The 23,981-nt window shown below is 39.0% G+C and overlaps 1 protein-coding gene across 1 annotated transcript in view; it reads right to left on the bottom strand.

The window, feature by feature from the left end:
• Window positions 1–654: 654 nt before the first annotated feature.
• Window positions 655–23,981, bottom strand: part of FAM228B (family with sequence similarity 228, member B) — a 48,719-nt gene continuing 25,392 nt past the window's right edge. Inside the window, exons 7-9 of the mRNA XM_006835301.1 lie at window positions 17,087–17,191; window positions 9,171–9,315; window positions 655–669 (exon numbers count right to left, since the gene is read on the bottom strand). Coding sequence (XP_006835364.1) covers window positions 655–669; window positions 9,171–9,315; window positions 17,087–17,191 — 265 coding nt within the window. The remainder of the gene's footprint in view (window positions 670–9,170; window positions 9,316–17,086; window positions 17,192–23,981) is intronic.

The raw sequence follows: 23,981 nt of genomic DNA on the forward strand, positions 1-23,981 counted from the left end.
AAAATGTATTTTGTTGTTGTTGAAAAAATACATATAACAAAACATGCACAGTATGTGTATAATTTAGTGACGTTGGTGACATTCTTCAAATTGTGCAACTGTCCTCACCTGGTTGGAGCGGTTCCTCCCCCATTAACATGAACCCACCACCCACTAAGGTTTCCATCTAATCATCTGAGTTAATGTTAATTCCATCCCATATAAATAGTTCTTAAAGACATGCCCTCTTTTTAAGAAAACATTTCTTCATGGGGCAATTCTACTTTCCAGGTTGCCTTTCAGCCTTATAGACACTCCTCTCATTTTTCTTGCTCAGCTTCTCAACTTCTAACTCCTGGGCTTCCCCTGGATAGTTCTCATCCCTCTTCACTATTCACTCCCAGGTGATCTTATCCAGGCTCACGGCTTCAAAAAAAATCTATATAAGGATGAATCTCAAATGTAGACTCAAATATCTCCAATCCCAATCTCTCCCCTGAACTGCAAACTGGCACAGCCACCTGCTAGTCAAATAGGCATAGAACAAGATGAAATGGGTCTCATTTTAGTTTCAGTATCAGCTTAAGATGATAGAGGCAATATGTTCCAAAGTGAAGCATAATACCAGTATTTAAGACTCACAAAGAGGCAATCAAAAGTGGTTTTTTGTGACCCTTACCCATTCATCTCCTTTAGGAGTATAAAAGAGCCAGAAGTTGAAACAGAAGAGGATTTTTTTTTTTACAAAAAAACTAATGTTCTCCAATATAAAGTATCATATAATTCACAATAAAACATTTAAAAAAAAAGGTTATTGTGAGCACCTTCCTCCATAATCATCAAGTAAAAAAAATCTAGGAGAGGAGACAGGAATCAAAAGCTCCCTTTCCTTGGGGTAGAAGTGGCTTAATCAGGATCACTGAGTTACACAGTGGTCTGATACCAGGACTCACCATGCCTTTGAAGACAAAAGTGGCCGTGCTACAACCCAGAGTGTTACTCAAGAATTCACTACATGATAGATAACAGGTCAAAGGTATCATGAGTGCATGCTTGCAGTGGAGCCCACATGAGAAAATGGATTGGATGGTGTCTTAGAGAGCCACCTAGTGGGGCAAGGGTACCTCAGCCAGATGAAGTAGTACGAGATATACAAAGTGCTTTGGAGTCAAAGACAGTCATAAGCAACATTTTGCAAAATTAGTCACTGGGAGAGAAATTCTCAACAATAGGTTTCTCTGAAGATCACTTGAAAACATTAGCTTTAGATATCTGCTAAGCCTAGAGAATGTTTACGCTAAAATCGATTACCATAATATTAATAGTTAACAACTTCCCTGCCCTTCCATTACCTCTCCTTCCTCCTTCCCTTTTTGACACTGAACAGATGTGGGGATGAGGAATAAAAAGACTCAAATGGGAAAGAAAAAAGATGTCAACCCTACTCTCCATTCTCATTGTAGCTTCCCAAGCTAGGGAAGAGGAGACTTTAAATGAAAAGTGAAGTGTGATCACTATGACAGATTGGACATAGTAATTAAACCAAGACTATCTTTTTAACCAAGAAATTTTTTAATACAAGAATGTCCAAAACAGAGGAAGAACTATACCCACAGAATAGGTTTAAATGGACAGTAAGGGGATGGAAATTAAGTTGTTTTATAAAAAGACAAAAAACAAACACATTGCTATTGAGTTGATTCCAGCTCAGAGTGACTTTATATGGCAAAGTAGAAATAAATGCTCCTTAGGGTTTCTGAGGCTAAATCTTTACAGGAGTAAACAGCCTCATCCTTCTCCTATGGTGTAGTTGCTGGTTTGATCTGCCAATTTTGTAGTTTGCAGATCAGTGCTTAACCCACAGTACCACCAGGAGTCCTTTGCTTTATAAGCTGTCCTACAAATTCTCCTTATGTAATGTAATGGTTACAGGTAATCTTGAATGTAAGCTCCCCAGATAGGATCATAACTGACTTTTGCACCTCTGTTCTTTCTTCTTGCCACATGGCTTTCCCCCTCAAACTTCCCTTACTTCAGTGACTAGGACCTTAATCTACCCAGTGCTCTGGACAAAATAGTTGATTTCTTGCTTTCACTCACTTCACATGTCAATCAGATTGTTCACTTCTCAGCACTTTATAAGATTACCTGGCATATAGCACTAGCTTCGTAACTGGTCTCCCTGATCCCACACTTGCTACTGTGCAAGGGGGACTTCAAAAAGTTCATGGAAAAATTCCAATATCTATCCTTACTACTTTTCCATAAACTTTGTGATGCCCCCTCATAAAATCAGCTCTCTGTACACCAACTATACACTTCTTTTACATAAAATGTTAATGAGGGAGCAAGATGGCAGAAATAGGAAGACATACTGAGTAAACCCTCTGCAACAAAGACATAGGATATCAATAGAAACAGATACAGATGGTGACCTTGGAACCCTGAGCTTCAGAGGAGTGAGAGATGGATTGAGTGATGACTGGAAAAGGAAGCTGAACAGAAGCAGCAGCAATAGAGAAGAAAATGGGTGAATTTCTGACTGGCCACCTTGAGTTGTTTGTGGGCAGCTGTCAATATAGCAGCCTAGGAGTACAGGGGGTGACTAGAGGTTGGCATCAAGGGGTATGAGGTTCTCCCTTGTTTCCTGGCCATCCTCAGCCCAGTGGCCTAGGCACAACCTCCTGGCCAGTCTCTGCTGTGCTCTCAGTGGCACTTGGCACCTCTGGAGGCACATGAGCCCACCATGAACTATGCTACATAGATAGTGAACAGAGAACACTTCCAGTCTCTACCACAGCCACCAGGAATCATATGGTGAGTGCCTGAGAACATATTGACATACAGTCATCAATTAAATACAAATGTGATACCACAATGTCTCAGAAAGAACAGACAATTTCAGTTTATACAAAGAAACAAGAGAACCTCAAACAAGTGACCAATACAGAGTCAGAAATTATAATAACAGAAATGGTACCAGAATTAATTGATATAGACTTTGAAAGAATTATAATTAGGTATCTTCAATGGATTCAGAGAATGATCAAGAAAACTACAGATGAAATCAAGGAAAGCACAGACAAAACTTTACAGGAATTCTGGAAAGCACTACAAGAGCAAAACCATGCAACCTAGAAGAAAATGGAATGACATTATATAAAAATCCGAAATTTAAAAATTGTCAACCAAGAATCATATACCCAGCAAAACTGTCTATCAAGTATGATGACAAAATTATGGCATTTCTAGATAAATAGAAAATAAAGAATTTATAAAAACTAGACCAACCTTACAAAAAAACACTAAAGGGAGATCATTGAACAGACAACCAACAATAGCTGACAATAATCTGAGATTAACATACATGACAATCTCAACCCAGATATAGAAAGATTCAAAGTAAAACAGGAGTCCTGGTGTGGCGCTGTGGGTTAATGCACCAGACTGCAAAGCTGTTTGAACTGCAAGGTTGGCGGTTCAAGCTCACCAGCTGCTCCTTGGAAACCCTATACAGGGTCGCTATAGGTTGGAACCAACTTAACAGCACTTAACAACAACAACAACAAAGTAAAACAAATCTAAAGATTGAAAATATGGAACCAGCAGCTCCAGTTTACAGTAACAACAAAAAAGCAACCATAAAGCTGAGGGAATAGAATTACAGAATTTTCAAATGAAAATGATTTCAAGAAAAAAGATAATAAAACAAATTTTTAAAAGCCTAACTGTAACCCTAAAACTAGATCAAGGCTTACTCCTAGCCCTAACGCAGTCCCTATAAGCATTGGACTGCTAGGTCAGTTGAAACCACAAGGTAGGCAGTTCTAACCCACCAGCTGCTCCTTGGAAACCCTATACAGGGTCACTGTGAGCTGGAACCAACTCAAAGGCACTTAAAAACAACAACAATACCTTAACACTACACAGAGTCCTAGGCCTAGCCTAGACCTAGCCATTGTCCTAGCTCTAACTCCTTACTCCTACTCCACCAAAGGGGAAAAAAATGTTAATGAGATCATAGTTCCTACCTACTCAAAACTTGATGGATTTCCCTCACACCTTGGATTTCATTCTAACTCCTTATCATGGCCTTCAACCCCTGCCTCCTTTCCAACCTTATCTCTGGCCTTTCTCTTCTCTTTATGCTCCAGCCTCACCAGGTTTTTCTTGCTGTTTTCTGAACATGCCACCTCATTCCCATCTCAGGTTTCTGGTTGTGGTAGTCCATCTGCCTGGAACATTCTTCTCCCAAATCTACTCATGTCTCACTCCTCATTTCCTCTTCAGAGAAGCCCTCCTTAACTTCTCTACTTAAAATATTCCCCTTTATCTATCCCTCCATCTTCCCTACTCTGTTACCTATTTTATTTTCCTCACTGCACTTACTACTGATTAACAAAATATGACATTTATTTGCTTATTTACTGTCTTTCTCCTCCATCAAAATGCAAGTTCCATAAAATCAGGGATTCATCTGTTTTTACTCCAACTCCTCCAACACTGCTGGTTCAGAATAGGTGCTTGTTAAAACTTTTTGGAAAAAAGAAAACACATGGGATGAAACCAGAATATGACAATGCTATTGTTGTTCTTAAGTATCAGTGGGTCAATTGCAACCCATAGTGACACTGTCTAAGGTTTCTGAGGAGCAACTGGTGAGCTTGGACTACCGACATTGTGGTTCAAACCAACTTTGCAGTCCAGTGCATTAGCCCCAGTGCCACTCCAGGACGCCACAAAATCAAGTTTTAATAAACTTTCCATGAGTGAGTTCAAAAATATCACTTCCTTACTCTTTAGCAATGTTGTTGTTGTTAAGAGCCATCAAGTCAGTTCCAACTCCTAGTGACCCTGTCTGTATAGGTTTCCAAGGAGCAGCCGGTGAGTTTGAACCACCAACATTGTAGTTCCAACAGACTGCAGTCCAGCGCATTCACCCACAGTGCCATATCAGGACTCCAGCCTTTAGGGATTGTTGTTGTTGTTGTCATGTGACATGGAGTCAGTGCTGACCTTGCAAATTGCAGCCCAATTCATAACCATTATGCTACTAGAGCTCCTTAGAGTGATAAATGTAGAAACAGTTGGAAAAGAACAAAGATGCAAAGATTAACTGCATACTCAGAAAATATGCCATTCATGTATTGATTTCAAACTGGGAGGTCAGAAGGATGGGAAGAACACTGATTTCTCCTCTAATTCCACTCTTAAAAGAAGCTAAACTCCAAAGTGTTAGGATCTCCACAGGATGTAAAGAGATCTCTGAAACAGAGAAATGACATCTAGATCTGTCAGCAGTAGTCTGAATCATTCAAATGGCCTCCAAGATTGACATTATTTGCTTTGGCATCAAAAATCTATGCTCTGTAAATACTCGTATTTCTATACATTTAAATTTTTATTTTACTACTTTGGTACATGGTCCTTTTGAAAACTTTCTACCTACCCTGACTGAATTAAAGGGAACAAAATGTTGAGCGTCACTTGAATGTGAGAGAGAAGGTCCAAACTCGTGGAGAGTGCGAATCAGTGAAATCCTAAACCATTTAGTTCATCCACCACAGGGCACCTACATTTGTGTTGCCTCAATGAATTCAAGGGCAACTCTTTCCCTTCCCTCTGATTAAAGGAATCCTACCTCTCAGCACCACCACCACCCCTTTTTTTTAAAGGTTTTTATTGTGGATTGAGTGAAAGTTTACAGCGCTTATCATCATTTTTACATTCAACAAATCATATACCTTGTTTCATTACAATGATTATACTCCCCTCCATGTACCATCAGTTAACAGTATTTCTCTCTATCCACTTTAGCTTTTTTAAAAACAAACAAACAAAAAACCCCACTCAGGCATATATAATAATTTACTTCTCCAAAGGGCACATTCTGCAAGTCTATTCCTGGCCACCAGTTCTTAGTCCCTCTCTTCTTAGTCCGTGAATCTAGAGTCCCTTGCCGCTCCCCGTCTCCATGCCCCCATCTCTGCCTCCATCTCTGGCACTGCTGCTTCTCTGGATATGGTCCCACATTCTGCTTGTGTGTTCCTCTCTTGATGATCCTAGGGTTGTCTGTTTCTGGACTGTAAGATTAACCACTTCCCTTTTTTTGTTCCAAAACTTCTACCTTTACAATTGTGGCAGTCACAATTAGTCATGGTAACAGTTATTCACTATTGAATCTTACAAATCTTATCCCCATCTCTTTTCACCAGACCCATCTAGACAAGATGACAGCTATTCAGTGGGGACTCTTTCTTTCCCCCCATACTCTTAAACTAAACTCCCTCTTGAAACCTTGTAAGCCAGTCACTTAATGCCTTTATTGCCCCCTCATTTTAGGTAGCTGATGTCTAAGTTGCCCATCCCTATCTACCCTGTGCACAGAGCGGATAGCATTGATACTTGATTTGAAGACTCTTTCCCTCTCTGTTGGTATTTAGAGTAACTACCACTCTGAGTATAGGTCAGGTTCATCATGAAGATGTATCTTCTGTCACTGTAGCTGTTCCAGTCTGCTTGTCCTTTCTAGTAGGAATGTCTTACCTCACAAGGTTGTGTATGGGACTCAGGATTCCACCTAAGGTCCTATACTCTGTAAAGGCTTTGCATGAGGCCAGTTTCACTGGGCAAGTTGTAGAACCCCTTTTAGGTATTCCAATCAGTTATAGGCTGAAGATGGGCTTACAAGTTTTCTCTGATCATGTTTCCCAACATTCCTTTCTATCCCACTCAAGTGTCTATTTTACAATAGTAGGCAAGAGAAACTAATATTTGTAAGGCAGTCAAGGATTTTAGTATTCTTTACCCTCTTCAAGCTATATGTAGATCCCTGTATCCCAGAGCTCTGTTGTTCCAAGGTTGAGTATGCAACACTATTTCCCTATGTTCCACTAGGCCATGCAAACCTGTCTCAGTGTTCCCCTATATATCTTGTTCTTCCGCCTCCTCCCCCCTTCTTGTATTGCCCTCCCTAACACCCAAAGTAAACCCCCCCACCCCAACCCCATTGTGGTTACCTTATATTCCATTAGTTCTAGCCTCCATTTAAGACAGTCTATTTTATCCTGTAATCTACCTGACCTTCCCACCACCTGGGTCTCTGTTCCTCTGTGTTTACCTTCTTTCACATTGTAATTGTTTTGATCATAGACTGACCTCCCAGATCCTCTGTTCTTATAATTTTATTCTGTTCTTGACTCTTCCATTGTCAATTAAGATCAGGGTAATGCTGCCACGTACGTCATTCTGCAGTTGTTGTGTGTTCTTGTTGGTTCTCAGTCCACAGAACTTCCTTTAGGATGTTTTTCATAGCAGGGTTGGCTTTGGCAAAATCCCTTAGCTTCTGTTTGTCCTGGAATGTTTAGATTACACCATCATATTTGATTGAAAGCTTTGCTTGGGTAGAGGATTCTTGGGTGGTAGTTTTTTTCTTTCAGGGTTTTATATATGTCTCCCCATTGCCTTTTGCCTGCATGGTTTCTGCTAAGAAATCTGAGCTTAATATGATTTGCTTGCCTTTGTATGTTATATTTCTCTTTTCCCTAGCTGCTTTCAAGATCCTATCCTTATCTCTGATTTTGGAGAGCTTGATTATTATATGTCTTGGTGATTGTCTTTTAGGGTCTATCATCTTGGGGTTCGTTGAGCTTCTTGAATGCTTATCTTTTCACTTTTCAGGATGTTAGGAAATTTTTCTTCCAGAAGCTCTTCAACTATCTTTTCTGTGGCCTTGTGTGATTGTTCCTATTCTGGAATGCCAATAATTCTTATGTTATTCCTCTTCATGTTGTCCAACATCAATCTTAGGCCTTCTTTAGATTTTTTTTATCCTGTTTTGTATTTGCTCCTCTGTCTTAGTAGTGTTGAGAGATTTATCTTCTAGCTCACTAGTCCTGGCTTCTACGTCTTCAGTTCTACTCCTTTGCCCTTTCAGTGTATTGTCTATCTCTGATATTCTATTATTAATTGTTTGGACCTCTTTCTGTAGGCTTTGAATTGTATACAATGCTGTATCTATCTTATTTGATTGTTCCTGTAGTGCTTTCCTGACTTTTTTCTTATTTTTCTCAACTCCATTGTATAGTGTTTTGATACATTTTATAATCATTTTTCTGAATTCCTTGTCTGGCGTTTCCAAAGTCTGCCCATCTTCCAGTATGGAGTGTAGTTCTACTTCCAGCTGATTTGCCTCAGTCACTTTATCTCATTTCTGGACATGTCCAGATATGGTCATCTATTTCTGTTTTTTGGCATATATTCAGGAGTTATCTGTGGCCTTAATACTTAGATGGGTATGTATTTTGGTATTTTTTATACTTTCTGATTGCCTCCAGGTAGATGTGATCAGGAAATGGGCTTTGCTTTTCACTCTTCTTCTTGAGAAATTTCAAGATGCCACTGTTGGTCATTGTGATGTAACTTAGGAATTAATTTTCAGCCTATTTCCTTTTTTGTCTGCTTGTCCCACTCCACAATCCCCGTTCATGCCTTTTTTATATGGTTATAAACAGTTCAGGGCCGAATGTGGCCATTTGGTTTTAAGTGGAAACTGTCTCTTTAAATTTTGAAGAGATCTGTGTGCATGCGTAGTAGAACCCTCTGAGGATGGGAATGGGGTATCCACTAGCTCCAGCACCCCTATAGTTAGCAGAATGGAGGTGTGCAGACAGCAAGGGACCAATGAACAGCTACCAAGAGAAAAGAATGTCCACACCTTTATCTCTGTGGTTCTGCCAGGCGTCTGTGGCCGCTCCGATCCTTCCCCCGCTTGGTCTCACCCAAGATGGCGGCTCCTGGAGCAGCTGAGCGTCCCAAACCAGAAAGCAATGGATTTCTTGCTTCTGCCACAAACTTCCCCAGCTGTAAGTCTTCCAACCTTCTAAATATTCCTTTATATGTGGTTCAGAGTTCTGGGACCATCCCCTGAGCCTGCTTGTTCCTATATTCTGTGTTGTTGCCAGTAGAGTTCCTCACTGCATTTTCACTGATCCGCCATCTTGTTTGTTCTTCAGCCCCTTTTTTTCTTTCTCTTCTTCCCTCCCTCCCTATCTTTCCCCATTCTCTTTTCCCTCTGTCTCCTTTCTCTTCAGAAGCCAGTCATGCAGAGAATTTCCCAGTTGCTCAGATTTGCGTATCACCAATTGCAGTCTTATGTGTTATAAAATAGGGAAAACCCAGTTCTTACTCACCACATCCTGATTCTCATCCCTTTTGACCTCCTGGCTGAGGTTCAGGGAAGAAAAGAGCCTTTCAGTATCATCCTCTTTGGGGCTTAGATTCTTTCCCTCCTGATGATATAGTGGTTTCGTTTTCAGGAAAGGTGCTTCCTTGTTTCTATAGAAAAGAACCAGAAAAGAGAGCTATTTTAAATATTTTATCAATTTGATTGTAACATTTAGTAATTTTATTTGATGAATTCTATATGAATTTATATTTTTTTCATGAAAAGAAACTCCATATAAATAGCTTTACCTTGCTCAAGTAATATTTTCATTTGAAGTCTCTTTCCTGCTTAATCAAACAACTGAGTGAGAGTCCCTTCATGTAAATGACCCCTTACAGAGTTGTCCATCATATATTCCCTAGGAAGGTCTCACTCTGTCAAAGACAAACATGCCTTCACCACCCTGCTATTATAACTGGGATTCTTCCCTAATTCACAGAAGGTCATCTAATCTTCCTCCTCTTTCGAAGGGAGCTCACAGATTTAGGTCTTAAGTCTAAACTATTAGTCTCCATGTACTTCAACAACATAATATTCTCATTCACCTTTAGGTCTCACTTTGTTGGAAGAGGTATTTGAAGACAAAAGCCCTTCTTCTACAATCACTTGTAGAAATTAAATGGATAGCGTAGTGGTTACGAATCGGGCTGCGAACCTTAAGGTCAGTAGTTCGAAACTACCAGCTGTTCTTCAGGATAAAGATGAGGCTTTCTGCTCCCATAAACATTTACAGCCTCGGAAACCCTGTACAGGGTTGCCATGAGTTGGAATCAACTCCACGGCACATAACCACCACCAAAGTGTTGATTGTCCTATATCATTCCATCTTCGGCTACCATATGAATAGGGCTTTGTTTCAGTACCTTCTCTGTCTCCCTCAATTTCAGCTCTATTCAACAGACAAAGATGTAAATTGTTACACCACACCTCAAGAACACTGAGAACTCCAGCATGGCCAGCTCCATCTCTAACAGTCATCTCTTTCTACTTTAACACACTAAGATCCTTATGAGGCAGTTACATGTTCTCTATGTTGGTCATACTAGCATCAAGCATCTCTAAAAGGTCTCCAGCTTCTGCCACACTGTATTTATTAACCAAATTCTGAGCCTATTCAGGAAAAGGAAAGGGAAACTACTGCAGCTTATTTATTTTGTTAGGGAAAAAGAAAAATGATTAACCTCATTTTTTCCCCCATTTGGTAGTTTCTTTATTATTATCATTATTGTCAGTAGCTTTGTTGTTGTTGTTTTTAAGTGCCAACAAATCAGTCTGACTCTGTTTAGGGTTTCCGAGGAGCAGGTGATGGGTTTGAACTACTGACCTTGTAATTCTCAGTCCAATACTGATCCTACAGCACAACACTGATATATAATTATCATAAAATTCACCCATTTTAAGTGTTTAAATGAATTATTTTTGGCATGGTACTGTAGGATAAGCATTGGACTGCAAGGTTGATTTGAACCACAAGGTTGGCAGTTCAAACTCACCAGTCACTCCTCAGAAATCCTGTACAGGGCCGCTAGGAGTTGGAACCAACCCGATGACACTTAATAAAAACAACAAGTCTATGTACAGAGTTGTGCCATCATCACCAGAACCTAATTTTAGAACATTTCTATAACCCCAAAAACCTCATGCCCACATACGCTGTTGTTAAGTGCTGTTGAGTTGGTTCCCACTCATAGCGACCTTCCCTAGGGTTTCTGAGGAGCAAATGGTGGGTTTGAACTGACAACTTTGTGATTCAAACTAACCTTGGGGTCCAGTGCTTACCCTACAGTGCTATAACAGAAAACATGCCATTATAATCACTCTTTATTAGCAACTTAGCCCTAATCAATCACAAATTACTAATTTCTGTCTCCATATATTTGACTTTTCTGGATATTTCACATGAATAGAATCATGCAATTTATGATTTCTCATGAGTAGCTTCTTTATTGAATATAATTATTTTGTAGCATGTATCCATTTTTTATACCTTTCTTATTGTTGTATAAGTTTCCATATCAATATACTATTTTTTGTTTGTCCTTTCACAAGTTTTGTAATTCGGCTAAATATGCATTTAGGTTATTTTCACTTTTTAGCTGCTAAGAACATTCACATACAAGTCTTTGTGTGGTTGTATATTTTCATTTTTCCTGAGTAGAAACCTAGGTGTGATGTAGTGAATTATCTAATGTCTCTTCTAGCCATAGTCTGTAACACCCACCAAACAACACTTCTGCCCTGCTGGGTCTGGGTAAGAGATGGTGGGAGAAGATACTGATAGGGTGACATGATTCAGCTGTGGATGTTAGTAAAGTTAATTGTAAAAACTTGAAACTGTAGCATGGGTATAAAATAAACCATCTCAGAAGAAGGGAGGGGGAAATTCACTGCCTACCAGTGAAAGAAAAAGAGCCAGGAGTGGAGCACCTTCTTTGGGCTCTGAGATCCCTGCACACTGAACCTCCTCGACCCATGGACAGAAAGCTGTGACAACTGAGTAGCAGAGAAGCAGAAACAACAGAACCAAGACCAGATCACAAGACAGAGCAATGGACTTCCCAGCCCATGGAGCAAGTAAAGCTGAGTGACATTGGGCAGATAGCTTTTTTGTAGAGTGAGGCGCCTCCAGGCACTTAGGTTGGGGAGCTAAGTTTGCTAACCCACAGAATAGAGCCAAGTGCCTTCAGGCTCATGGTATAGTGCTATGGGCATTCAGTTGCAGCTGACTAGAACAACTGTGCCCTGAGCATTTCTGACCTCTAACTGTAACCTAACTTTCCTAATAAACTCCACAACTGTGTGTATGATGTCTAAGTTCTGTGTGGCCACTGCAATGGATTATCAAACCCAGCTGAAAAGAAAGGGCTGTGGGGAGAATGGTTGCCGCTTCATATTTTTGCACTCAGAATGGAATTGTTGGGTCATAAAGTAAGTCTCCACCACTAAACTGTTAGTTTGTCGTATAGTGGTGACTTGTATGTTGCTGTTATGTTAGAAGCTAGGACACCAGTACTTTAAATACTTGCAGGGACATCTACGGAAGTTTTATTTAGTGGAACTTCCAGACTTAGGCAGATTGTGAAGGACTATTTCCAGAAACTTAGCCACTGAGAACGTTATGGATACAGCTGGAACACTATCTGCTATAGTGCCAATAATAGGCTAATATCCATACCTCTACAAAAAAGACAAGTTTATACAATTAATATTCAAATTTACATACAGATCACTAAAAACAATGATGAAGAAATTGAAGAATTCTATCAACTTCTGCAGTCTGAATCTGATTAACTATGCAATCAATCTAGACTTATTTATAATTACTGGTGATTGGAATGTGAACGTTGGAAACAAAGAGGAAGGATCAGTAGTTGGAAAATATGGCCTTTGTGATAGAAACAGTGCTGGAGATTGCATGCTAGAATTTTGAAAGATCAAATTCATGGCAAATACCTTTTATCAATAACATAAATAACGACTATTCATGTGGACCTCGCCAATTGGAATGTACAGGAATCAAATCAACTACATCTGTGAAACTATCATAAGCCAAAAAAAGATGATGGAGAAGCTCAATATCATAAGCCAAAAAAAGACCAGGGGCCATCTACACCAAATTATCAATTGCTCATATGCAAGTCAGGTTAAAGTTGAAGAAAATGAAAAGAAAGCTTCAAGAGCTAAAATACAACTTTGAGTATTGTTGTTAAGCACCATCGAGTCACTTCCGACTCATAGAGACCCTTTAGATATCATCTCAAGAATAGATTTGCTCATTAAACACTAATGAATAGACGAGTTGTGGGATGACATCAGAACATTGTATCTCCATTCTGCTTTGTCTCTTGACTGGCGCACATAATGCATTTACATTCAGTATAATTATCTATAGGTATGAATTGATTGCAGTCATTTTGCTGTTTTTTCGTTTGTTTGTTTGTTTTGTGATTCTACTGGTTTCTTTATTCCACATCATTTGCTGAGTTCATTTTGTTAGTGGGTTTCCTTTTCACTTTAATTTCTCTTGTGTTAATGTTTACTAAATTTTTCTGATTTTCTTTTTTTATTTTGATGTGCAAGTGTACTAATTTTCTTTGAAGTTACCCTATAATTTATTAATTTTTTACCTGCTTAAAACAGTTTTATCTTGAAACCTACTTGACCTCCTTGCCATTTGGAAGTTATGTATCTAAGCTATTCCCTCTTTTTGCTTTATAGCTGACATTATTATAAATTGAAATCTGATTTTTCAGCATTCTAGGTTTGTTTTACTTTAAATATTTCTATACCTGGATTGAGTTCTGGTTGCTGTTGCCACATATGGTAATCTTAGGCTATTGTCTGTTGTTGGTGGTTCTCAGTCCAAAGAACACCCATTAGTATTTTTTGTAAAGTTGGTCTGGTCATTACAAATTTGTCTAATTTCTGTTTATCAAGAAATGTCCTAATTTCACTGTTGTATTTGAGGGACAGCTTTACTGGGTATATGATTCTTGGTTGGCAATTTTTTTTCTTTCACAGTTTTGTATATGACATACCATTGCCTTCTTGCTGGCATGGTTTATGCTGGGAAATCAGAGTTTAGTCTTATTGGTTCTTCTTTGTAGGTAATTTTTCATTTTTCCTGAGCTGCTCTCAGGATTCTTTCCTTGTCTGGTTTTGGAGCATTTGCTTATGATATATCTTGGTGATTTTCTTTTGGGATCTACCCTGTTTGGAGTTCCTTTAGCTTTTTGAGTGGGTTGGTTCTGACCCATAGCAACCCTGTATAGGGTTTCCAAGGAGTGGCTGGTGAGCTTGAACTGCTGACCTTTGGTTTAAACCAACTTTGCAGCCCAGCACATTAACATGCAGTGCCACACCAGGTCTCCAAAAGCTGAGACGGAAAGGATGAAATTCAAAGGAATGGAAAGAGAAGAAGGGGAAGAAAGAATATACAAACAAAACTAGTCTTCTCATCTTCCATGATGTTAGGGATGTTTTCTTTCAACAACGCTTCAACAATTTTCTCTGTTCTTCTCTCATCTCTTCCTGTTCTGGAATTCTACTCACCCATAAGTTGTTCCTCTTCAAAGTGTCCCTTTCATTCTTTTTTTTTCTGATTGTTCTTCTAGCATACTAGTATTGAGAGATTCTAATTTTTCTTCTAGCATACTAATATTGAGGTCACTAATTTGGGCTACCATTGCTTCAAATCTACTCCTTTGCCCTTTCATTGTACTATTCATTTCTGAAATCTTAGAATTAATCTCCTGGGTTTCTAATTCCAGGTTTTATATTGGTTCAAAATTTGCATTTATTTTGTCAGTTTGCTCTTAGAGTGTTTTACTGAAAACTTCCTAAAGTTTTTTCTGTGCTCGCCTTGCTGTCCTTGATCTTTCTGTCAATTCTTTGAATGTATCTAAATATCATTCTTTTGAGTTCTTTTTCAATAGTTCCATTTTTTTCCTCAGAAACATTTTTTGGCTCTGAATCTTAGTCATTTGTTTAAGCCATTCTCTCTTATTTCTTGTTTGCACTAAAATTGTCTGTTTTCTCTGTGGCATTATGGGGTAGTTGTATTTGTATTTGATGAGTGTATATTGCACTCCTAGGCTCTCGACAACTGTCTCCTGTGGTGGTAGTTAGAGAATGGAAATGTGTATACTGTTCTTGTTCACCATTTGTGCACATCAGTTTATGGTGGATTTGGCTGGTGTTGGCTGCTGTCTATCATTGATCAGGTGATATGGGAGCTGGTATTGGCTCTTGCCCAGTTGTGGAGCTGGAAGATACTGTTATGACTGGACTGTATAGGTATGTTTGCTGTCTCCTGTCAAGTGGAATAAAGAAAACCTCTCCCCAATACACATACAAACATAAGAACACAAAACAGTGTAAACAAACACAGAACCAACAGTGAAATGATAAAATAATAAAGAGAAAAAAAAGACCAAAAAACATGTGGCACCCAGAAAAAATATATATAATATAAAGACAAAAAGATAACTATAAAGACAAAATAAGGACAGGGAAATGGAACTGTAGGAGAGTAAAACAAGAGAAAATAAAAAGAAGAAATAGAAAAAACACTTGAGAATAACTAAAAAGAAAAGAGCAACTGGAAAATTAAGCTATAGAAAAGGAAAAAAAGAAGAGAAGAAATAAAAACAGAAGAAAAGAAGGAAAAACAAAAGCAGAGATTATTGTTGTTAAGTACCATCAAACTGGTTCCGACCCATAGCGACCCTGTATAGGGTTTCCAAGGAGTGGCTGGTGGCTTGAACTGCCGACCTTTGGTTTAAACCAACTTTGCAGCCCAGCGCATTAACCTGCAATGCCACACCAGGACTCCAAAAGCTGAGACAGAAAGGATGAAATTCAAAGGAATAGAAAGAGAAGAAGGGGAAGAAAGAATAGACAAACAAAACAATGAAACAACAAAAGGGAAAAAACAAAACAAACCCTAAACCAAATAACAAAAACCAGAGCAGCAGCTGGAGGACCTAGAGAGTAGAAAATTCAGGGGGTAAAGGGGTCTTCCTGCAAGACAGAGCTCATGAAGTGGGTATATGAGGGATGTTGCAGTAGAGTTCCCAGTCTTAGATGAGTTCCTATTGGCCTTAGTGTTATTTATGTTCAGGGCACTCAATCTGGAAGTAGATTGTGGGGGCCCTTGATGGAGCTGGTTTCAGTGTCTGGTAAGACCACAGGGCAGCAGGGGGCAAGGTGACTGGTTAAATACTGGTCTGGTGGCTCTGTGGGTTCTGTAGGTCCTAAACCAAACCCAAATGAATCCAGGCACCAAATGACCCACAAAAGCAACACAGCCACCCCACCTTACACTGGTGTGGTTCCCAACTATGTGGTTCTGAGCTCCTGGAGAGCGGGGGCTGTGCTGGGGGTAAATGAGGGTGGCAGCTGGCCACACCTCTAATCAACAAAGAAGCATTGGGAAAAAGAAGACATCGTACCTTTCCAGTCACATGTGTGACTCTTCTCTTCCAGGCTAGTTTCTTTCGCTAAAACTGCTCACAAAGGTTCAAGATGGCTGAGCCACATCTAGCCTGTCCTTCACCAGGCAGTCTCCTCTCTCACCATCCCTGCTCAGCTTCCCCTACCAGCAAGCACTCAATTCACCTCTCTAACCTTTCTTTGGAAGTTCAGAGTTCCAGGATTTTCACCTGTGCCTGTTATTTTGGTCTCTCCTATCTTTGTTGTAGAGTTCCATGTCTGCCTAGTCCTCCATACGTACATAGTAGTATGTATCACTTCTCTTTTATAACTTTTTTTCACTCTGGATACAATATTGTAATATCTACTATCCATTAAAACTAGTTAAAACCCCCCAAATTGTGCCAATTCAATATAAAAATTTGCATCTTTTATTTTTAATATAAGGGGGTTTCAAAAACTGTGTGGGAAAATTGATGGAATTTAAAGATAATGGAATTTTTCCACGAACATTTTGAAGCCCTCTTGTACAATTTAACATGTTTTTTCCATTTCTGCATTTGTTAGTTATACATGTGTTGTTGTTAAGTGCCATCAAGTCGGTTCCGACCCATAGCGACCCTGTACAGGGTTTCCGAGGCTGTAAATCTTTACGGGAGCAGAACGCTTCATCTTTCTCCCGCGGAGCCACTGATAGTTTCGAACTGCTGACCTTAAGGTTCACAGCCCGATTCGTAACCACTACGCTACCAGAGCTAGTTGTTATTTATACCTGTAAACCTGCTACCTCACCCCAACACAGTAGTGGGAGGTGCTGATGTCATGCCACAATGGAGCCTGATACATGCCTGGGCACTGACTCCTGCAACCCAACAGGATGGCTGGTGGTGGCAACACAACCAAAAAGATTAAATGAGCAAAGAAAAAAGTATTAAATCATACGCTTACTTGTAAATAACTGTTTTTCCTTCCTTTTGTTCCTGAAGACAAGGAGCTCTTGCTGAGAATTTCAAATCAAAACTGCTATGGTTAACATTCACTTTCACTTTTAACCTTTAACAAGATAATATATGTGAGATGTTTGGAAAATAGTACTAGCTTATACAGCAATTTATACAGCAATTGCTATTATCCACTGACTCTATCTATGTACATTGTTCAAAATACCATTAATTCAAACCAGTGTGCAGTCCAGAATAAGATTTATTGCTTAAGAATTGCTGAAATTATAATGGAGAATGATCTGTTATGCACTGAGAACCAAGAAACTTAAAACCAACTAGGCAAGGTTTTAAGCACTGTTTAGCACTGCACTGCAAACCACAAAATCGGTGGTTCAAGCCCACCAGCTGCTCCAGAGGAGAAAGATGAGGCTTTCCACTCCTACAAAGCGGTACAGCCTCCGAAACAGAGCTTTCACTCCAATCTAAAAAGAAATTGTAGAGCTTGTATGATTTGCAATCAACAGGAGTGGATGTTTGTCCTTGTGGCTGTCCAAACTAGTTTGAACACTCCTTCCTCATTCTGGCACTTGCCCATACTATACATTCTCCAGAGAGAATCTAAACACTCATTTTCCAGCTTCCCTTGCCACAAGGTGCCTTAGATTCTACCCATCTTGCATCTATACAAGACATAACTGAAAGGGTGATATTGGCCCTGTGTGGAGTATTCATTCTGCTGGTACAGATTATAGCAGACGTGCTGTGGTTCTGAGGCCAGAAACTGGGGCAACAGCTTCCTGATTCTGTACAGCAGAAGAAACAACACTTCCCTCAGCCAGGCAATTCTACACTGATTTTGGGAGTTATTCCTGAAAGCTGAGCTTGTTTTTCAAGACATCTCAATGATACTGTGAGTGATTTAAGTGAATTAAATTGTCTGAAACTAAGAACCATGGATATTATCATAACATACTCAGTACACCCACCATGCAAATGGTGACACAAAGAACTGATGTGGAAAAAAAAAAAATCCATCTGATCCTGATTAAATCAGTGTGTGTGGTTTTTTTCCCCCTGGAGAATGTAAATTTGTAAGTATTTTTAGAGCAAAAGAATAGAAATGGCTATGTTAGCTAGGTTAGTTTGTAATGAATTATTGGCATAATTAATGAGAGGACAAGAGAATTTTCTGTGTTAATATATCTGAAAAGGACTAATCCAGTTACTCATTAGGAACTTACTTTAGGTGGGTTTTTTGGGGATAGAATTTTGAGAAGTAGGGTAATATACTAAAGAGATCCAAGGATAATGAAAAGTTATGGGGAGACGGACATTATCCAATAAGACCTTTGCAACTACCTCAGATCCTTTTGTTCATAGCAAACTAAAAGTATGAATAGTAAGAACTTGGTCAACAAATTTAATGGCTTCTTCCCAGTTTTCTATATTCGAAATCACTTGGCATAGTACCTAATTCTTGTCACTTTCCTCTCCTAGCATCTGTGACAAATCTGTTTGTCTTCCTACTTTACTGATTATTTCTTCTGTCTCCTTTCCATCCTCTCCTCAGTCTATTTAATTAATCCTTATGCTTCCAAAGTGAATAACTCTTGAATTGATTTCTCTATCTCTGAGTCATCGTCTCCCTTGAGCTGTTGTCTCACTTTTCTAACCTCCTGTGATACATCTTTACCTGAAAGGATTGCCAGTATATCAAACTTTTATAAACAAATTGCATTCACCAACTGCCTTTCTGAACTTGCTTCTCCTATGTAACTTCTTCTGTCAATGGCACTCTGTCCTCTCAGTGACTTAGATTTAAACCTCAGGGTCTCCTATGACTCCCTTTTACTTTGCTCACTATATCTAATCATTAGTTCATGAAAAAAACACTGGCTTTGTGTCATCCAACCACTATCATCAAGGAGCTTACAGTACATATAAAGACACATATTTGAACAAAAATATAATAGGTATGTTATGTTATTTTCTCTTGTGTGTTGTCAGATTAACCCCAATTCATAGTAATCTGACAGAACAGAGTAGAACTGTAGGATGTGTGGTGCTGTGAGTAAATGCACTGGATTGAAAGGTCGGTTTGAACCACAAGGTGGGTGGTTCAAGTTTACCAGCTGCTCTTGGAAATCCTATACTGGGTCGCTATGGGTTGGAACTAACTCAACGGCACTTAACAACAGCAATCTTTACAAAAGCCAATCACTAGAAGCTGGTGATGGGTTTGAACCACTGATCTTCTGGTTAACTTAACCATTGTGCCACCAGAGCTCCTTATAATAGAATAGTGGTTAACTAGGAGCTCTGAGGTGGACAACCTCAAATAGTTTTGCTTATGCATTCTTTAAAAGCGTTTTCAACAATGCTAGTGAGGTAGGCACAGCATGGGATGGTCAACTACTCATGATCAAAAGGGCAGCATTTACCTAAGGAAAAAATTCCTTTGTTTGGAAGAGTTTGGAAAGAAGGTGGAATGGAAACAGTCATAGGAAGGAAGTGGGATAATAGATGTTACACAGGAGGGACTGCAATCATTGAAATGAAATGAAGCATATGATTTGTTGAATGTAAAACTAATGATTTGTGCTGCAAACCTTCAATCAATTCACAGTAAAAAGTTAAAAACATTTGTTTTGAAAATTCATATACCTCCCTGTACATTTTAAAGCTGACATGTGAAATTTTTCATAATTATAAATAATTCTTGTTCACAGATTTCTAAAATATCAAAAATTCATCAGGATAAAGAAAATGACCATTAGGTCTTACTAGGAATGAAACTTATGTTATTTGACAAAATAGATTTTAGTTACCATAATGACTAAAGCACACCAAATCTAAAGCAATAATACAAGATTTTAATGTGAGGGTTATAGCCAATGTATTTTGAAAATTTTGATTGTTCCATAAAACATTACAGTTATATTTAAAAGAAGTCTCACTAACCTAGAACTTGTGGTGTGGTGCTGTAGGATCAGCACTGAACTGTGAACCACAAGGTCAGCAATTCAAACCCACCAGCTGCTCCTCGGAAACCCTATACAGAAACCAACTAGATGGCACTTAACAACATCACTAATCTAAATGGCTCCAATTATATACTAAATTCAAAGGAGCTCTGGTAGGAGAATACATTATGAAGTGGTCTGCTAACCACAAGGTCAGCAGTTCAAAACTATTAGCCACTCCACAGGACAAAGATGAGACTTGTTATTCCCATAAAGATTTACAGCCTCAGAAACCATATGCAGGGTCACTATGAGTTGGAATTGACTCCATGGCACATCACCACCACCACCACCACCATAACAAATTCAAAACAATCTAACACAGGTCAAGTAGACTGATTCTAAAGTCAAGCCCTTATAAAAGTAATAAAATTTAAATATATGTAGCATAAATATATACTAAAAAATATACATGACAAGGGTTAAGATCTCTTGCTTAATTATTAATGAAAGCTTCTCTGATGTCAATATTTTTATTTATCCCACTATATTATTAGGTGCCATCAAGTTCATTTCAATTCATAGCAACCCTGTATAGGGTTTCCAAAGGGCAGCTGGTGGGTTTGAACTGATGACCTTGTGTTTTGCAATCCAGTACTGATCCTACAGCTCCACACCAGGAATCCATCCTACTATATTGCACCCAGGAATTGTTTTAACCCTGGTTGAAATGTCAGCCTTTCTTTAAAAAGTGGGATAAGAAGTAACATGAATGTAGCTTATTCCCCAGCATATCAATTTTTGGCAAGCACACATATATGGACTTCAGAATATGAAAACTGAGTCTCCTAAAACTATCCATGCCTTTGGAAAGTCTTTGCAAACCTTCAGTGTATATACCAATTTGAAATCCAATATTCTGAGAAAATCCACTCATTCCAAATAACTAGAACATACTCTTTGAAGTACCACTAGTTTCACAAGAGTTAGGGCAGGTCTTTAGGAAACCCACCAAATATAAAATATAGAACAAAACTTAAAATTATTTTAAAAAATAAAAAAAGACTCATTGGTCAGAAAGAGACTGGAGGAACGTGAGACTATGGCCCTTGACCACCCTTCAGGTCTGGAACAGAACTAACCCTCATGACATAATTTTCTTTCAGCCAAATGGTAGCTAAGTAGGTGGGAAAGCCACACTAGTAAAGTATGCTCACCATTAAATGCTCAACCATTCAAGATCAAATGGACAACATTTACCTAAGGAAAAGTTCAGAAGGGTTGGGAAAGACAGTGGAATGGAAAAAAACCACAGGGATGGAGTAGAATACCTGTTACATGGAGGGGGGAGGATTGCAATCATTGAAATGAACAAAGTGTAAGATTTGTTGAATGTACAACCGATGATATGCTCTGTAAACCAATAGGAAGCTCATGTCAGAGGTGAGGGAGTCATTGTGGTGGTAAGCAAGGACAAGTGGAATAAACCCTAGGGGAAATGCCAATATCAAAGTTAACAGCAGAGATTCAGGTCCTCCAAAAACTACAGAAATTGGGATGACCAGATACAGAAGATAGAATTGTTGTTAAGTACCTTTGAGTTGGTTCTGACTCATAGCAACCCTGTATAGGATTTCTGAGGAGTGGTTGGTGTGATTGAACCACTGACCTTGCAGATCAAACTGACACTGCAGTCTAGCACATCAACCTGCAAAGCCACATCAGGACTGAAAAATGTAGAATGGTAGTGGTTATGTGCTGTGGAGTTGGTTCTGACTCATAGCAACCTTGTATAGGGTTTCCAAAGCTGTAAATCTTTATGAGAGCAGAAAGCCTAATTTTCTCCCGCATAATAGCTGGTAGTTTCAAACTGCTAATAAGCTTGGGTTAGCATCCACACTCAACCACTACACTAACAGAGCTCCTTAGATTGTAGAATAGCAATGAATAAAATGTTCAAATAAAGAAAGGATATCGTCACCAAAATGAGAAGAGCCTATAGAAATGAATAATCAGATTGGGAAAATAAATTTTAACTTTAATATTCAACACAGAGAAGAAGAAATAACTAAAATAGAAAAACATATCCCAAGAAATTATGCAAGAAGATTGAAAATATTACAGATATATTAAGACATTAGAAGAGAAGGAAGAGAACAAACAAGATGGCAGATTGAGTACAAGTGCAGTGAGGAGCTCTGTCAACAACAACACAGAATACCTAAACAAGCAGGCTCAGGGGATGGTGCCAGAACTCTGAACCACATATAAAGTAATATTTAGAAGGTTGGAAGGCTTACAGCTAGGGGAATTTTTAGCAGAAGTAAGAAATCCATTGCTTTCTAATTCAAGATGCTCAGCTGCTCCAGGAGCTGCCATCTTGGGTGAGACCAAGCGGGGGAAGGATCAGAGCAGCCAAGGATGCCTGACAGAACTGTGGAGATAAAGGTATGAACATCCTTTTTTTTTTCTTTTTTGTATCTGTTCATTGTCTGTGCACCTCCATTCTGGTGACTAGAGGGGGTGCCTGAGAGTAGACACCGCCCCCCCACCACCACTGGTGGGTTCTACTATGGATGCACACAGATCTCAAAATTTAAAGTGACAGTTTCTACTTAAAACCAAACAGCAGTGCAAAATGGACACAGCCAGCTCTGAACTGTTTATCAATAGGAAAAAGGCCTGACTGGGATTGTGGAGCAGGATTGTTGTTGTTGTTATGTGCCGTGGAGGCGGTTCCGATGCATAGTGACCCTTAACAGGGTTTCCGAGGCTATAAATCTTTATGGGAGCAGAAAGCCTCGTCTTTCTCCCGTGGAACAGCTGGTAGTTTCGAACTGCTGACCTTGCGGTTCACAGCCTGATTTGTAGCCACTATGCTACCAGAGCTCCTTGTGGAGCAGGATAAGCAGACTAAAAAGGAAATAGGCCAAAAATTAAATCCTGAGTTACATCAAAACGACCAATAGTGGCATCTTGAAATTTCTCAGGGAAAGCCCATCTCCTGATCACATTTACCTGGATGCAACCAGAAAGCACAAAAAAAAACACACCAAAATACATACCCATCTAAGATTTAAAGCCACAGATAACTCCTGAATATGCCTCCAAAACAGAGACAGATGACCATATCAGCACATGTCCAGAAATGAGATAAAAGTGACTGAGGAAAATGAGCTGGAAGTAGACCTACAGTCCATACTGGAAGATGTGCGGGCAGGCTTTGGAAATGCCTGAGAAGGAATTCAGAAAAATGATTATAAAATGTATCAAAACACTATACAATGGAGTTGAAAAAAATAAAGAAGTCAGGAAAGCACTACAGGAACAATCAAATAAGATAGATACTGCATTGGAAACAATTCAAAACCTACAGAAAGAGGTCCAAACAATAATAGAATATCAGAAATGGACAATACACTGAAAGGGCAAAAGACTAGAACTGAAGAGATAGAAGCCAGAACTAGTGAACTGGAAGATAAATCCCTCAACACTACTAAGATAAAAGAGCAAGCACAAAAAAGGATAAAAAAATCTGAAGAAGGTCTAAGATTCATGTTGGACAACATAACGAGGAATAACTTAAGAATTATCAGCATTCCAGACCAGGAAGAATCACACAAATACACAGAGGAGATAGTTGAAGAACTGCTGGAAGAAAATTTTCATAACATCATGAAAAGGGAAAAGATAAGCATTCAAGAAGCATAACGAACCCCAGGAAGGATAGACCCTAAAAGAAAATCACCAAGACATATAATAATCAAGCTCTCCAAAATGAAAGATAAGGACAGGATCTTGAAAGCAGCTAGGGAAAAGAGAAGTGTAACATATAAAGGCAAGCAAATCAGATTAAGCTCAGATCTCTCAACAGAAACCATGCAAGCAAGAAGGCAATGGGGAGATATATATAAAACCCTGAAGGAAAAAAACTGC

This window comes from Chrysochloris asiatica, unplaced genomic scaffold (assembly GCF_000296735.1).
Source record: "Chrysochloris asiatica unplaced genomic scaffold, ChrAsi1.0 scaffold00016, whole genome shotgun sequence".
NCBI lineage: Eukaryota > Metazoa > Chordata > Mammalia > Afrosoricida > Chrysochloridae > Chrysochloris > Chrysochloris asiatica.